At 32.5% G+C, this 16940-nt stretch overlaps 1 protein-coding gene and 1 non-coding gene across 2 annotated transcripts; one reads left to right on the plus strand and one right to left on the minus strand.

Moving 5' to 3' along the window:
* Nucleotides 1-11831: 11831 nt before the first annotated feature.
* Nucleotides 11832-15923, plus strand: LOC123892625 (nudix hydrolase 23, chloroplastic). The gene is made up of 9 exons (XM_045942472.1): nucleotides 11832-12093; nucleotides 12171-12302; nucleotides 13903-13979; nucleotides 14155-14290; nucleotides 14382-14522; nucleotides 14613-14671; nucleotides 15257-15331; nucleotides 15551-15577; nucleotides 15617-15923. The coding sequence occupies exons 1-7, from the start codon at nucleotides 11878-11880 to the stop codon at nucleotides 15315-15317; spliced, it is 822 nt and encodes a 273-aa protein (XP_045798428.1). The 5' UTR covers nucleotides 11832-11877; the 3' UTR covers nucleotides 15318-15331; nucleotides 15551-15577; nucleotides 15617-15923.
* A 638-nt stretch (nucleotides 15924-16561) lies between these two features.
* LOC123893332 lies at nucleotides 16562-16648 on the minus strand. Its single transcript, XR_006803438.1, has one exon. It is a non-coding gene; the product is annotated as a small nucleolar RNA Z161/Z228 (small nucleolar RNA).
* Nucleotides 16649-16940: the final 292 nt, after the last annotated feature.

The following is a 16940-nucleotide window of genomic DNA, read 5'->3' on the forward strand; positions in this document are numbered from 1 at the left end:
TAACTTTAGACTGACAGTACATATAAATTAAATTCTTTAAATAATGATAAATATAATTTTAGTATATTAATTAGCATGAATGAACATATTTTGTAAAAAATGCTGAATGTATAAAAATTAAAATGATAATAGTTGGATAAGAAGGAAGAAAAGAAAGAAATGTTAAAATGTAACACAAAATGCAGTGTGAGCCATATTCACCTGCTATAGCTGCAGGAATTTTTCTCTCTCCAGATAGAGCATCACAGCCATTTAATGCATCTAGTGGTTGAATTTCAGTCTCTCATGGGTGAGAGATATGGATGACTCCCTCACGCTAGAATCCGCCTTTTTATAATAGGTAGTTACCCTTTTTATGTGAATTATTGAATGCCAATCTTTTTTCTTTTTATTTAAAATCAATATGTATTTTTTTTTTTTTTTGACTCAAAAGCAACAATATTCATTCATTCAAAATCGAAATCAATGTGTATTTTAATCTTTCAAAAACATAACTAGTATATCTCAAATTTTTTATTAATGATGTTAAAATTAAGACATGCCCTTGATAAGTTTATTTGTCCTTCTACTTCAAAGTTTTCTTACTTCAATGTCACATAACATACGTACAACAACTTGTATGTTAGTTTTTTTTCTTTTAACTCTTTGATTATTAGATGTTTTAGTGTTAGTTTTTTTTTACCTCACAAGAATTTGAACCCTTAACCTTAAGTTTATTTACGTTTGGCTCAAATCAGTTGAATTATTCACTATATTTTTTATAGTGAAACTTATTAATCACTTAAGTTCAATATATTGATCGTTTGCTAACTATTTTGTGCAAGGACAATATCAACATCAACATAATATTGTGTTGTAATTGAACTAGATCTACTGAAAAGTGATGGACAACTTAGGAAAAAGGAAAAAGACCCCACCAAAAAAGTTACGAGGCTAGTTATTTGAGAGAAGCAGCAACTTTTCTTAATTTTGAGGTGTGTAATTTTCACTCAAACTTTTTGTTGGCAAATGGGGTATGAGTGGAAGTAATCATACATGGGACGGTGCACAAAGTGATAGTGCGTGCCATTAACCAACTCAGCATTCAGTTTCCAACTGTCGAAAGAAACATGTTGGGGTGTTTTGTTTGCTGTGGTAGAAATAGAATACTTATTCTTCTCCACATTCCTTGTTGTCCCTACGATTGGATTCTTTTGTTGACTCTTCAGATTTTCTATCAGATCCAACGGTTGATGAGCGTTTTCATTGCCATGTCTTAAAGACGTGCAACGGGTAACTGCCAACCTAGCATACAACATGGTGTCACATTTGGGACATAATCTTTGTCCCCTGTTGACCACCCTCCATTTGTTTTAAACATGTACTAACATGGTAATAAAATATCTTATGATTCTTTCTATTTTTTTTAAAAATATTGATAGTTTCAATTTTAAGGGAAAAAAAATTTAAGAGAAAAAAAATATACAAAGAGTCTCGTAAGTTTAGCTCTGTTGTCAGGAACATCGCAATATATGTATACGAGCCGGATTTGAACCCTTAACACTCTACTTATTTACATTTAAGCTAAATTTTCTAGCCACTAGACTACTTAAAAAAAAAATACAAAGAGATTTTTTTTTTGACAATAACAAAATGATATTCATTCATTCAAATTGATAGATTACATCAAATACAACCACGAAATCAACATCGCTAAAAACATAAAGGATGAATCTGCGAGACTGCGAACAAAACTCACAGCATCCGAGTTAATAGCATATAACGGCAAAATGCCTACAACAAATAATATGATAAAGTTAAAGTCACCGAAGTATCCATGTCTCCGGATCTGCAGCGTTGAAGCCCAAATCATTGGTTGAATCTGTAATTGACTGAAGCCGATCTTTTCAATAGAAATCAAATGAACACCGCAACAATACGGGACAACAAAAACGTCGCACAAGACGACGAACAACACAACGCCGCACTCAGACGGTGAAATCACAAAAAAGAAAACACAAAAGAAAAACTTGATCAATGTGAAGATCACTTATTTAAATAAAAAGAAAAGGAAAAACAATTATGAGAGGTGATTTTGGGTCAAAAATTGACCCTAAAACCACTCCTCCTTGGTAGATCAAGAAAAAAAAAACTAGGTTAAGGTGGAGGTGGCGGCTATGAAGAAAAGGAGAAGAAAGGTGAGTGCATAGGAATAATACAAAGAGATTTTAAATACTATATTTGTGTCTTTCTTTTTTCTAATTAAATAAAACTATTATTTTTAAGAAATTGAGAAAATCGTACTCCTGATGTAATAATCTTCTCAACTTGGATAGTTATGCACATTTCATTATAAGTTTGCACGTACATATAATCATCTTGAATTCTCTTTTGATTCGCAAGAGAGAGATGTGAGAAAGAATAAGTTAAAGATCTGTCCAAAAAAAAAAGTTAAGGAAAAGAAATAATAAATAATATAGATCAAAAGTGGAATAATTTTTGTTGTTGGGTAGGATTGAAAATGGTTAAATATAATATTTTCTATTTATGTAAAATGAGTTAAGAAGTAAAAGTTCAAAGTTCAAGTTTAGGAGATTTTGAATAATACTAACACTAACAATTAGTAATAATTATTAATTTTGGCCATTTAAAAAAAAAATTCTATGTTTGTTTTGTTTGATTTTAAATGCAAGAGTAATCTCAATGGCAACAATATGTTCATAGAAGTTTTAATTGATGAAGAAAACACGATCACATGCTATGGTTTAAACTTAAAGTGATGAATACAACTTTTAGTAGAAACTTTGAAGTTGAGAAGCATCTTATCTAAAGAGAGCCTAAAAGATGAAGTACGGTCCTATAGATTTAGAAGTTTTAGATTTCTTTGTATAAATAGAGTTATTCATGGTTTAATTGTGCATATTAGCCAAAACACATCAAGAACACGATATTTAAGGAACCATATATTAAAAAAAAAAAACTATAGAAGATAATAAATTTCAGGCAAAATTACACTATAGGTCATTTATCTTTTTTTTTTTGTAACATTTTGGTCATTTATTTTTTTTTATAACACTTTAGTCCTTTATTTTTTTTATTTGTAACACTTTAGTTCTTTTTTTTGTAACAGTTTGATCCTTTATCTTTTTTTATTTGTAACACTTTGGTCCTTTATTTTTTATAAATAAATAAGATAAGGACCAAAGTGTTACAAAAAAAGAAGATAAAAGACCAAATTGTTACAAAAAAATATAACGACCAAAGTGTTAAAAAAAAATAAGATAAAAGATATGTAGTGTAATTTTGCCTAAATTTAAGTAGTAGGAGTATTTGACAATTTTTGTGTGTCATTTATTGTATATACACAATACTCCAAGTAGAGTTAGTTTAAAGATAAACATTGACACTCAAAATTTTATTACTGCTTGACATGTATAATAATCATAAACTAAATAGTTGTTTCAGACCTTGTTGTAGACATATTTTTTAAGAGGGTTTATCTCCCAAAAGTTTTCACCATTCCACTCATACTTGAGGAATTATATGGCTGGATGTTTGAGGCTTGTAGAGAAGCATAGACTTGTAGGACTGACATAAAAGTATGTCCAGAGAAGTGGGTTTTTCCCAAACACAAATGGGATTGTCGTATCCTGCTAAACTTTTTGGATCAAACCAGCTAAGTGGTTGCCTGGAGGAGCAGGATGCTGAACAGGAGGTGGAGGAGGTTGAGGAGTAGGTGGAGGATGCTGCCTCATCTTTTTTGGGCCGGTCCTTTTTATTTAATTTTGATATAATTTTTGTGTCTGTTGAGAATTATTTTGCTGTAATTTTTTGTCTAATGTTTACATTGTAATCATCACTTTTTTATGTAATAAAATTGTTTATTGTAAAATTTTCTACAATTTTCCTCTGCCATTCGCAAAAAAAGAAAAAAAAAACCTTTCAAAAACACGAATCAAACGATGTTCGCTATATATATATATATATATATATATATGAGGTGCGTTCGCATTCCACATAGCGAACGAATAAAAGTTGTTCGCTTCCTAGGATGCGAACATTTTTTTTTTTTGAAAAGAAAAATTTATGTGGGAGGTGACTGCATTTTTAGGGTGCCTCATTAATGGTCACATCTTTGCCACACTCTCTTTGTAGTCTTTTTTTTTTTGTTACAAGAGAGAAAGAAAACAAAACAAAAAGAGGGACTGGCCCCTAACAAATATTATGCCCCCAGCATCAGCAATGAGTAATCTAGACATGTCAGAAGGTGGAGCTTCTAATATCACAAGAGAAGACTTCGACGAAACTCCTAACTTGGCCAAGAAATCAGCACATTCCAATCCCTACCTATGAGTTGCCGAATTTTGTGAATCTCATTTGCATAAGTATGATAGGCGAAACACCATTCTTGATCAAACTAACAGCTTGCAAGGAGTCAGAGAAACAAACTAAATTTGTGTAACCATTACGGCGAAACACTCTCTTTGTAGTCTGAGAACAGTGTTCACACTCTAATTGACGAGGGGAATATTTAAAGAGTAGATTTTATTCTTCGTTAGAGTGTGCACTCTAATTAGTGGTGGTCTACTTTGATTAGTCCCATGTCCGATAAATTTTGATTATGTTTTAAATTTAAATAGTATATTAATACCATGAATTAAAATAAATTTTGTGTGTATATGTGCAAGAATTAAATCACTTAAATAGGATGTGATCACTTCGGTAGAATCCTTCGAGAACAACTTAATTCTCATGTTAAACCATCCGAACTTATAATTTTGCAGAAATTTAAAATCAGAACCTAAAATAAAAATAATATTTTGTTAAATAATCTTATTGCCTTAAAATGTTACTTAAAATTGTCATATTAATGAAAATAAAAGGTATTGGAATTAAAGATTTTATTATTCAAAGTAGCAATGATTGTTGAAATGCTACTGTACGTGTTCTATATTGTACTTCACTTGTGTACATATTACATATGAAAATATATAGGCCTATGGAGCCTAACCTGCAAGGCTGCAACGGTAACAATAATATATACATGGAAATACCATTAAGTAGTTTTATGGCTATTATCTTTGTCCAACGGTAATGATGATATTAGGAAATATCATTAAGTGATTTTATGAGTATTATTTGGTTTAACTCCATGTATTAAAGCAATGCATTCACACAAATTGATTTCCAATGGTTTGTTTGATTGGTCTTTATTTGAGCCATTAACTATGGAATCTTCATGATTCTTTACATCCCCCTTCAAGGTTGGCAGAGAGTGTAGATGAACGCCAAGCTTGTATCGGAAAGTGGCAAAAGGAGCTTTACCCAATGCTTTGGTGAAAACATCTGCAATTTGTTGAGTTGTAGGCAAGTATTGAAGTTGAAGATGACCATTGGTAACTTTTTCTCGGATAAAATGATAGTCAATCTCAATATGTTTGGTTCGAGCATGAAATACTGGATTATGAGCCAAGTGAATTGCACTTTTGTTATCACAAAGGAGGAGTGGACGTCGCTCAAGTTTGATCCCGAGGTCATGGAGGAGATGTTGGAGCCATGTTAGTTCAGCAGCTGTGGTTGCCAACGACCTATATTCAGCTTCGGTGCTCGAACGAGAGACAGTGGGTTGCTTCTTGGAAGCCCATGATATGCAGTTCGATCCTAGAAAGATGCAATAACCAGTTGTGCTTCTTCTAGTAGTCGGACATCCTGCCCAATCTGCATCACAAAAGGCATTAAGAGTTAGAGAACTTTGAGATAAATATCGAAGGCCATGTGTCAATGTTCCTTTGATATATCGCAGAATACGTTTGACTGCACGCATGTCCTTTTTTGTTGGATTTTGAAAATGTTGGCACACAACATTTACAGCATGTGTAATGTCTGGTCTTGTGAAGGTAAGATACTGGAGGGATCCACATAAACGACGATATTCAGTAGAATCCACAGACTCGTGATCATCAGATAGTTCAATTGCTTTGTGAGCAATAGGAGTGCTAATTTTTGAAGCTTCGAGCATTTTTGCTTTTGCTAGAAGGTCTCGTGCATATTTTGTTTGGGAGATTGTGATACCACCAGAAAAATATCTAATTTCAAGACCTAAGAAATAATGTAGTTGTCCCAAGTCTTTGAGAGCGAAGTCCTTGTTGAGACGTTGGGTAAGACTAGATATGAAGTTTGAATTATTTCCTGTAATGATAACATCATCTACATAGACAAGCAAAATAATAAAGTTAGTGTTATGACGATAAATGAAGAGTGATGAATCAGCTTTACTACATGTAAATCCAATAGAAACAAGACAAGTATATAATTTTTCAAACCAAGCACGGGGTGCTTGTTTGAGACCATAAAGGGATTTATGAAGAAGGCAAACATGATTAGGATATTGCGAATGTTCAAAGCCTGGAGGTTGTTCCATGTAGACACGTTCGTTGAGAGTTCCATTTAAAAAAGCATTCTTCACATCTAATTGTTTGAGAGACCATTTGAAACGTAAAGCTAAAGAGAGAACAACCCGTATTGTTGGAGCTTTGACAACTGGGCTGAAAGTTTCCCCAAAATCAAGGCCAGGAATTTGTGTATATCCTTTGGCTACGAGTCGAGCTTTAAACCTGTCTATAGTGCCGTCTTCTTTCATTTTTGTACGAAAGATCCATTTCGAACCCACAACATTGGCGCTAGGTGGGCGAGGAACAAGAGACCAAGTATGGTTGTGATGAAGGGCATCAATTTCATCATGCATAGCACTTCTCCAATTTGTGTATTTAAGTGCAGTTTTAAAATTCTTAGGCTCTTCGGTTGAGATGATCAAGGCATCATGAGAGTGGGGAGGTTTTTTGATGGTTGGGCAATGAAAGTCTTTTAGGTAAGATGGAGGATGTTTGTCTCGTGTTGATCGACTAGTAGTAGGTATAGGATGAACATGGTTATTGGATATGTGAGGTTCAATATCAACTGATGGTTGGTTAACCGTTGTGGAAGGAGGTGGTGGAGAATATGTGTTTGCCTCAATATTAGAGGTAATAGGGTCTATGTTATTGACAATTAAGGGTGGTTGAGTTGAATTAGGTGAAGAGGGGTCAGTTAGATCCAAGACCATCTCTTTTTCCTGAAAACCATTCATCAGAGTTAGGAAATGTAGTAATGGATGAATCATAAGATTGTGAGTGTGTGGAATTTGTATGATGTAAATAAGGAAAATAATTTTCATTAAAAACTACATGGCGTGAAATGTAAACACGGTGAGTTTGTGAATCAAGACAGCGATATCCTTTATGAAGTGGGCTATATCCTAAAAAGACACAAGAAACAGTTTTTCTAGAAAACTTGTGCAATCCAGGTGTCTTTAAGTATGGAAAACATTGACAACCAAAAATTCTAAGCCCAGAATAATCGGGATGTTTGCCAAAAAGTTTAAAGTATGGAGTGTCCTTACCAATAGATGATAGAGGTAGTCGATTAATACGATAAACAGAAGTCAAGAAAGCATCAACCCAAAATTTTAAGGGAATATTTGCATGAAAAAGTAAAGTTAACCCCGTTTCAACAATGTGTCGATGTTTTCGTTCAGCAAGACCATTTTGTTTTGGTGTGTAAGGACACGACAGCTGTTGAGCAATACCACTATAAGCCAAATGATTCATAAACTCATTTGAGGTGAATTCACCACCACCATCACTTTGAAATATTTTGATCTTCCTGTCAAAATGTTTCTCAACAAAAGCTTGAAATTTAAGAAAGCATGCATAAAAATCAGATTTATTTCTTAAAGGATATAACCATGTGTATCGAGTAAAATCATCAACAAAAATTACATAATATTGAAACTTTTGAGAGGAAATAGTGGGAGCCGGTCCCCATAAGTCACTGTGAATTTTTTCTAAAGGAAAATGTGAAGTTGAATTAGATTTATTGAACGAAAGTTTACAACGTTTTCCAAATTGACAACTAGAACATAAAGTATTTTTTGTTAACCAATTTGAAACATTGATGACTTGCTTATTTTCTAAAGTTTGCAAGAATTTAAAATTTGGATGTCCTAAACGTGCGTGCCAAATCTCAGGAGATGCTTCCTTAATAGTGGAAAGAGCTTCAAAAGTTTCCCCCTTTAGTGCATAAAGGTTGCCTTGTTTATGTCCTTCGGCTATGATATTTTGTTTCTGATCCTTAATGACAAAACCATTAGAGTTAAATTCAAAAATACAATCATTATCATTAGTAAGTTGACTCACTGATAATAGGTTCTTTTTGAGGTTGGGCACTACCAAAGTATTGTTTAGACGAAGCTTACCTTGTATGGTTTTAAGAAAAATTTTACCTTTATGGGTGATAGGTAAAGCTTGCCCATTTCCGACAAAAACTTTGTCAGTGCCAAAATAAGGTTTAAGATTTTGTAAGTTACCTCCTGTGTTTGTCATATGGGTGGTTGCTCCCGAGTCAACATAGAAATCTTGATCATTATCATCATTCAAGTACAATGATGCTAATGCTTCTTGGGCCTTTTCTTCTACATTGCTGTAGTCATACCTATAAAAGCACTTAGTGGCAATGTGATTTGTTCTACCACAAATTTGGCAAGCTTCCTTGTTTTCTTCCTTTGGCGGTCCTTTCAAATTGGTACTTGAACTCGGAGCAAACCTAGAGTTAGAGGCTTGAAAGTTGTGACTTTTATTAGGACGATTTTGAGTAAAATTGTGTGAGCCACGTCCTCTATGATTGCCTCTACCTCCACGCATGTTACTTCCTTTTCCTCTATGGGTAAAGAAAGCTTGATTATGATCAATGGAGGACTTTTCTTCAGCAAGATAAACCTGTTCAAAATTTTGCAAAGACATAATAAATTGATGAAATGAAGGACATGGAGGTTTTGATAGAACTGCAATTTTGAACTCTTTATATTTGATTCCAAGTCCCTTTGAGATTTGGAATACTTTGTCCACATCTGAGAGTGGCTTTCCAATGGCTGCAAGTTTGTCACAAATATCTTTGAATTTTCTTATGTACTCATCTAGGGTCAAGTTCCCTTTTGATAAGCCATACAAATTATTTTTGAGTTGAGCCTCACTATCTTCACTATTTGGCAGCAGTTGATCGTTGATTGTACTCCAAATTGAATAAGCTGTATCTCCACCATAAATCAAACTAAGAGTTTCTTCCTTCATATTACTAAGGAGCCATGATGTGAGTAATCCATCATTGAACACCCATTGCTCTTTGTCAGGGTTGTTTGATTTCTTTCCGGATGAATCAGTGATTTCATCAACCGGTTTTTCAGAGCTTGTGATGTGATGCTCAAGGTGAAGGCCTCGAATCAATGGTAGGATTTGCGATTTCCATAGCAAGAAATTTGTGGTGGATAGTTTGATTGAGACTAAGTTGGAGCATTGGTGAAATGATAAAATGGTGAGTTTAGGTTCTTCTGATACCATAATGAAAATAAAAGGTATTGGAATTAAAGATTTTATTATTCGAAGTAGCAATGATTGTTGAAATGCTACTGTACGTGTTCTATATTGTACTTCACTTGTGTACATATTACATATGAAAATATATAGGCCTATGGAGCCTAACCTGCAAGGCTGCAACGGTAACAATAATATATACATGGAAATACCATTAAGTAGTTTTATGGCTATTATCTTTGTCCAACGGTAATGATGATATTAGGAAATATCATTAAGTGATTTTATGAGTATTATTTGGTTTAACTCCATGTATTAAAGCAATGCATTCACACAAATTGATTTCCAATGGTTTGTTTGATTGGTCTTTATTTGAGCCATTAACTATGGAATCTTCATGATTCTTTACAGTCCATTATCAAACGTGATTGTGTATATACTTCATGCCACTAGAAAAAGTTAAAATAACAGCATAAATTAGAGACAGTAAACTTGGTGAAGAAATTTACATTTTTCTTAGAGTTTTGTTGCTATTTTAACATTTTATTAATAGGTATAATTTGTGTATTTACTAGTGATCTATGTCGTATCTCACTGTTGATCCAACACGAGTTGAAATTCCTGGCTTTGATGAGAATATGTATATTTTCTCATCCCTATATAGGAACATAGCTTTTTTTTTTTTAGTTTATATTGAAGTAAATGAACAACTAACTAAAACCTTTTGTATGGTATCAAAATTTCTCACCACTAAATTAAATTTAGTAGCTTAAGAAACATAATTTTGCTTAGGAACATAGTTTTTTTAGTTTATAATGAAGTAAATGAAGAATGACCTAAAACCTTTTGTATAGTATCAAAATTTCTCACCACTAAATTAAATTCACTAGCTTAAGAAATATTCCCCCAGGTCCTTTTTATAAGGAACACTTTGAAAAAATCACACAGACCAATGAAGCACATTTAACATTGTTATTTTCATTTAATACTCTTATAAATTTAAATTTATTCCATGTATATATATACCCTTATTTAAATTCTCTATCATAATAAATAAGGGCATAAGTGAAATTGAACATTTAAAACATTTGAAAATTGGTCAAAGTTTCGACCAATTTTTTTTCTCCAAAATGTTCCTTATAAAAAGGACTGGAGGGAATATAATTTTGCTTGAAAGAAACATTGTCTCAGTTAGCATCATTGACCTGTAATGAGGCAAGAAAATGACTGCGTTCGGTAACTAATTACCAATTAGCTACAAACGCAGTCGTTAGGGACGAAAATCAACAAGATTTACACATTTATTGATGTTTTAAAATAAAAAACAATACATGGACTAAAATCAAAAAACACCTACAATACAAGAACGAATGTGATACTTAAACTATTTATTATGCAAGAGTTTCATGGCCCGTTTGGTGCACAAGATAAGAGACAGGATAGGATAACTATATCATATCCTGTCTCAATCTAGTATTTGGTGACACAACAGGATATGATAAGTTAATCATGAAGTTTATCCTATCCTGTTTCTCTAGTTAAAATCCTTATCCTGAATTTGAGCTGGGTTACCAGCAGGATATGATAAGAAAAAAAAATCGTTGATTTATTCTATAAAATATAGTTTAAAATAAAAAATTGAAAATTAATAAAATAATTTGATAGTAAATTAATAATAAAATAATTAATTTTTAAATATATATGTGATTTTCTCACAAGGGTAATTTTGTAATTTATATAATCTAAAAAATCAAAATTCTCCTAAAATTACAATATTTTAAATTAAAATAATTATTAAAAAATTACAAAATAAGAATATTAATTTAAATTTAATAACAACTTAAATATAATTCTTTTGCAATGGTAGTTTTATTATTTACATATATCATATATTTATTTAGCTTATCTAACATGTATAATTGAGTTATTTATTTGATCATGATTCATATAAAAAACTTAATTTGTTTATTTTCTCATGATTTGTATTTAAAATTTAAAGTTATTTGATTACTTTTTCTTTTTGTACAATTACTTATTTATATTTTTATTTATAAAATTCAAAGTATTACAATATAATTTTTAACAAATAACAATTGTTTTACGAGGGTAATTTTGTCATTTAAATATGTTATGTATTTTATCATATTGGTATGAACAAATATGTATTAAAAATATGATATAATAGTTATCATGTTTGTTATTCTGTGTGCACCAAACACATGATAGGATAACTGGGGATAACTGTTATCCTGCTGATATGCTATCCTATCACTATCCTGTTGTATATCCTATCCTGTCACTATCCTATCCTGTGCACTAAACGGGCCTTCACATTTTATATGTAGAGACCGAAGTTTAAATTTGCCATAAGTGAATTATTCCAAAGTAAAAAGTTAAATTAGAATAAAATAAGTGGATTTATTTGGTACTACTAGAACATTTCCCACTTATTAGAAAAGGAATTCCAATCAGAGAGCAGCAAAGAAGAAGAAGAATGATGGTCAAAGGTATCCAACTTCAGCTATGCGGATTTGTTAGCAGCCAACGTTGGAATCTAAAACCAATAGCAACTTCTCTTTCATTCTCATCACTTTCCCCAATCTCATACCCTAACCCTAACCCTAATCCTAACCCTTCTCTCAAACTCCTTCCCACTCTTCGCACCACTCGATTCGCACCGTTTCGTGCTTCCTCATCGCTTCAATCTTCTGTAAGTTCTCAATTACTGTAATCTTGTGTTTTATACAGTTAATAATTGATTGATGATATTGATAATTGGTAATGTAGGGGAATGTTCGAAGTATCAAATTCTGTCAATGGTGTGGTGGTTCGACTAAACATGATATACCTGATGGAGAAGAAAAGTTGAGAGCTATATGTACACTTTGTGGGAGAATTGCTTATCAGAATCCCAAAATGGTAACTTCCTAAAAATTGTTTTTTTTGTAGGTTCTTGTTGATTCAATTTAGTGTTTGTGTCAATTTAGTTGATGTTTTTTTTTTGTATTCTTCAATAGTACTAGTAATTTGCTTGAATGAATGTGCCCGAATTGGTTTAGGAAACTGTATTGCTGTTTAAACTTCTGGAGTTTTAGATATGTGTGTTTTGTGCTTTTAGAGTAGAAATAAGCATAGGTTGAATCAAACAATCTATGACCTGAGTCGGTCTGTTTCCAAACTTAAGGGTATGTTTGGATTGGTGGTATAGGGTAGAATCAAGTGAAATGGAATAGACTAGTTAGATTTTGAAAAGTGGATGTTATTCAATTCTATTTCAACCCAATTTCACCTTATGCCGCCACCAATGCAAAGATAAATATGAGTCTCGCCAGTTTGCTTCATGTGAGCCTTTCTTAAGACATACTAATCTGACCTTTTTGAAATAGCTTATAGGTGCAACACTAAATGTAGGCTAATATGCGTAAATCTTTAAATAGGTAAAAAAAAGAAAAGATTTTAGCACAATTTTATTAGGCTCAAAATACTTTTTATTTATATGACCTAAAATTATGGCTATTTTAGCTAAACGGGCTTTTAAATAAGCAAGTCTAAACCTAGCTTATGTAGTGTAAATAAGTATGATCTAGATGATGTCGGATAGACTGATATAGATTAGACCATAGGCACTTGGTGTTGGTGGGCTGTCCAGCCTATTTTATTCCATACTTGCAAGATCATCGGTTGCCATGCCAAAATCTTATTACACATTGCTGCAACATGAAATTGATTTTGGTTATTCTCAATGTTTTTTTCCCTTATACAAGTAATATTTTTTCTTTTATGAAAAAAAAGAAATTATTTGCAATTAAAATTTTCTCAAGGAGTTTGCGGCTCCTGCTTGAAGTAGCTAAATAGTTGAAGAGCCATGTGGATAACCTAAATTTCAACCCAAGATCTAAATGTTTTTCGTTGCATTGTGGTATACTACAATAAAACATATAGAAAATTATTTTAGACACAAGTGTTGCTTGTTATATTAAATTTTATTCCATTTGTTGGAGTTTAAAAATGTATTGGAAGTCGATATTGAGAAAAGGAAGTAGCAACCTGACCTGTATTGCAAAGTTGCCATCATGTCAAAGGTTCAGGGAAGGGTTGGACCCTTTGAGAAAAGGAAGCGTGATCTTTGATTTCTTTTCTTCTCAGTGTTCATTGCTTCACCTTTAGGATTTTTTTAATAAAAAACAAAATTAGAGCGTGAGCATGAATTTGATAGTTGATACTGAAATGGATGTTGGGGGTTAGGTATCTGCATATAACATGCTTTAACTTGGTCTGCCGATCACTCTTGTTCTCTGAAGTAATCCTTTTCATAAACACTTACTGATAATGCAAAACAAATAAGGATCTAGAGGAGTATCATATGTTTTGGGATGTATTCTCTGACTTGTTAGGAAAATAACTGTGGTAGTTGTATACTGTTTGTCACAACACTTATTTATTTTTCATTCATTTTGTACTAGACTATATGACTAACTTCTTTGTTCTGAACATGGCATGATTTTGGCTGGCAAAGTAGGTAGTTGGTTGCCTCATTGAACATGATAATAAGGTCCTCCTTTGCAAGAGGAATATTCAACCATCTCATGGTCTTTGGTATGAATCAATATTTTATTAAACTGCTTATTCTCATTGTATCTGGTTATGTACAGATTAAGTTCCTTTCCTGGAACTATTATAATCTAAATGCTAATAAATTTATCATAATGATGAATATTGCATCTCTTTTCATCAGTGAGCTATGTTAATTTCATATTTTGGTATCAACAAGGACGCTTCCCGCTGGTTATTTGGAAATTGGAGAGTCAGCTCTGGAAGGTGCCGTAAGGGAAACAAGGGAGGAAGCAAATGCAGATGTAGAAGTAATTTCTCCCTTTGCTCAATTGGACATTCCTTTAATTGGACAAGTGAGGACTGGGGAAGAAACTTTGATTTATTTTCTTTTTGTTGATTCTCTTGACTAGATTTTTTACCTTGATTGTTACATGTTTGTGGCAGACTTACATGATATTCTTAGCAAAGCTGAAGAAGCCCCATTTTTCACCCGGTCCAGAATCATCAGAATGCCAACTTTTTTCACTTGATGATATACCTTTTAATTCTCTATCCTTTTCATCAATGGTGGTTACCTTGAGTTTGGTAAGTTTCAGATATATGAACTTTGTTTTTAATTTTATTTTTCATGTTTCCTACTCATATTGTGTTTCATATTGTTTCTCATGGCCACAGTATGTTGAGGATATCAAGGCCGGCAAGCCCAAATTTCATTATGGAACCATTAAGAAAAGGTTTTTTTCTTCCTAAATACATGATATTTTCCCTTGATTTTATATATGGTTCGGTTTGAGAGAAGAAACTATGCCCTCTGGTCCTTGTTTATAAGAGGCAATTAGAAATGTTTTAGGTCATAATATAAGAAACATTGCACACCTTTGAAGTGTATTAATTAAAAGGGTTGAAGAGAAGGAGTATTTATGTTTTGGAAACAAAAAAATCAATATACATTCATTTAGGACTTAAATCTATTAGCCTGGTTAATGAGATATTGTACATCTCAACTAGTTTGATTTGGTTGGCTACTTGGCTTATTGTACATCTCAACTAGTTTGATTTGGTTGGCTACTTGGCTTATGGTTGGTTAATGTTAGCAAAATGCATACTATATAAATTAAGACAAAAATAGATTATATTTAGATATGTTTCGGCTATCAGCTTTCACATTTTTTCGCAAATGCAAACTGATGAAATCAATGTGTTTTCTTGTGAACAAAATCCTGTATGTTAGTAGTTTCATTGAATATTTCTGATACTTTGCTACCTAGACTTTTATTCCTGCTCATGTTATTTGGTTTTGTCTTGATATTTGTTGTTAGGCCTGGTACAAGTCCTTCTGATATTCGTGCTTACACACTAGATCATCACATGCACACATGAGCCATGATAAACAGGTTAGTTCCCCATGTTATATTGCAATATTAATAATGATGATAAATGAGCTAAATATAATCCTAATATCCTATACTTATTTGTGCATTGCAATGAGTGTAAAGTTAGCATTCATCGTTACCCCTAATTCCTAAAGACCAGACAGAATTCCTCAAGCATGTTGCTTATGGATTGGCCAATAATATGCCTATTATCACGATCTTTCAAAACATTTTTTGCAGGTTGCAGTAAAGTCTGGATATTTGAAGATTGTTATTAGAAGAAATTTAAATTCTGCTAGCCTGAAGATTGTTATTAGAAGAAATTTAAATTCTGCTAGCCTGAAGATTGCTGTATCTTCTGCAAAGACCTGAGCATTCCTGGCTTGAATTTATCATTGTCAAAAGATAGACAATGTTTCGGTTCAAGAAACAACCAGAACACAGTAGGTCACTTGTACTTGATGCAATTCATGATGGCCAGCAAATTCCTCAAGGGTTCTTATTTTGATCGGCTGTTGTAGAAAACTGAGATTTATTTGTGGCCTAATGGCATTGCCAAAATTGTAAAAACATGAACATTCATCAAGATAATGAAATTCATTTTTTTTCTTCCCTTCTTGATATTGTTTCCTATTTACCAACACTAGTTCATGATAATTTCAAGATAAACAAGTGACGAGTGCATGTGCCAGATGCAGATGAAGTTGCATTTTATTTATAGAGCAAACTCGATTGTGTGCCCACAAAAACAGTAATGGATATTTCGTATTTCTAACACTATTATAAAAAATTGAAGGCAAGCTTGAAAGCTGTTTAGTGCAGTGACAATAATGTGATTGCCACACTCTCAAACAAGTTCATTAAAGTGATCTTTACTCTATCACCCGGGTTCGATGAATAATTATTGCCAAAATTTTATTTATCTTGCGGCCGAAAGGTGGAATTTTATAACTTCACCCATTGACATGTATTTGGTTTTTGAAAATTACTGTTTCCTTTTTTTTTTGTTAGTAAACTCAAAGACTTTGCATCCATAACTTTGTGCATAGTGCATCCATGTCATCGTTTTATTCAGACAAAACCATGTTCATAAATAGCAAGTTCTATAGAAACCTTTCTCGTATCAATTCTGAAGTTTTTAGGATTACACGTAAAAAAACAAATGATTATTGTTCAGTTTTAGCATAGATTTCCCTAATGACAGAAAATAAGTTTTGCGACACAACACCAATGAATTGATGGGTGTTAACTAACCATCAGAAATATAGGATCATTACATCATAGTGAACTCAGACGACCGTCGTGAGAAAATGTAAATCCATATTCATCATATGGTTTCAAATACTACAATAAAACAAAATGTTAAAAAAAAAAAAAAATTGTGAAAAATATAACTACTGAATGCAAACCAATAGGACTGCAACTCATTTATGCGCCCAATTGTATGCTGTGTTACATTGTCGATCTCATCACTGTTATTATACTAGGTGGAGACCAAAGTCCTTTCCAATATAACCGATGTGGGACTTGTGCAAATTATATAATCAACTTTTCAATTATTCTTTTAAGAGCATTGCAATTTGTTAGGAAAGATTTCTATACCAATGAGTGATTATCATTTTTAAAGTGT

This window comes from Trifolium pratense, linkage group LG6 (assembly GCF_020283565.1).
Source record: "Trifolium pratense cultivar HEN17-A07 linkage group LG6, ARS_RC_1.1, whole genome shotgun sequence".
Taxonomy (NCBI): Eukaryota; Viridiplantae; Streptophyta; class Magnoliopsida; order Fabales; family Fabaceae; genus Trifolium; species Trifolium pratense.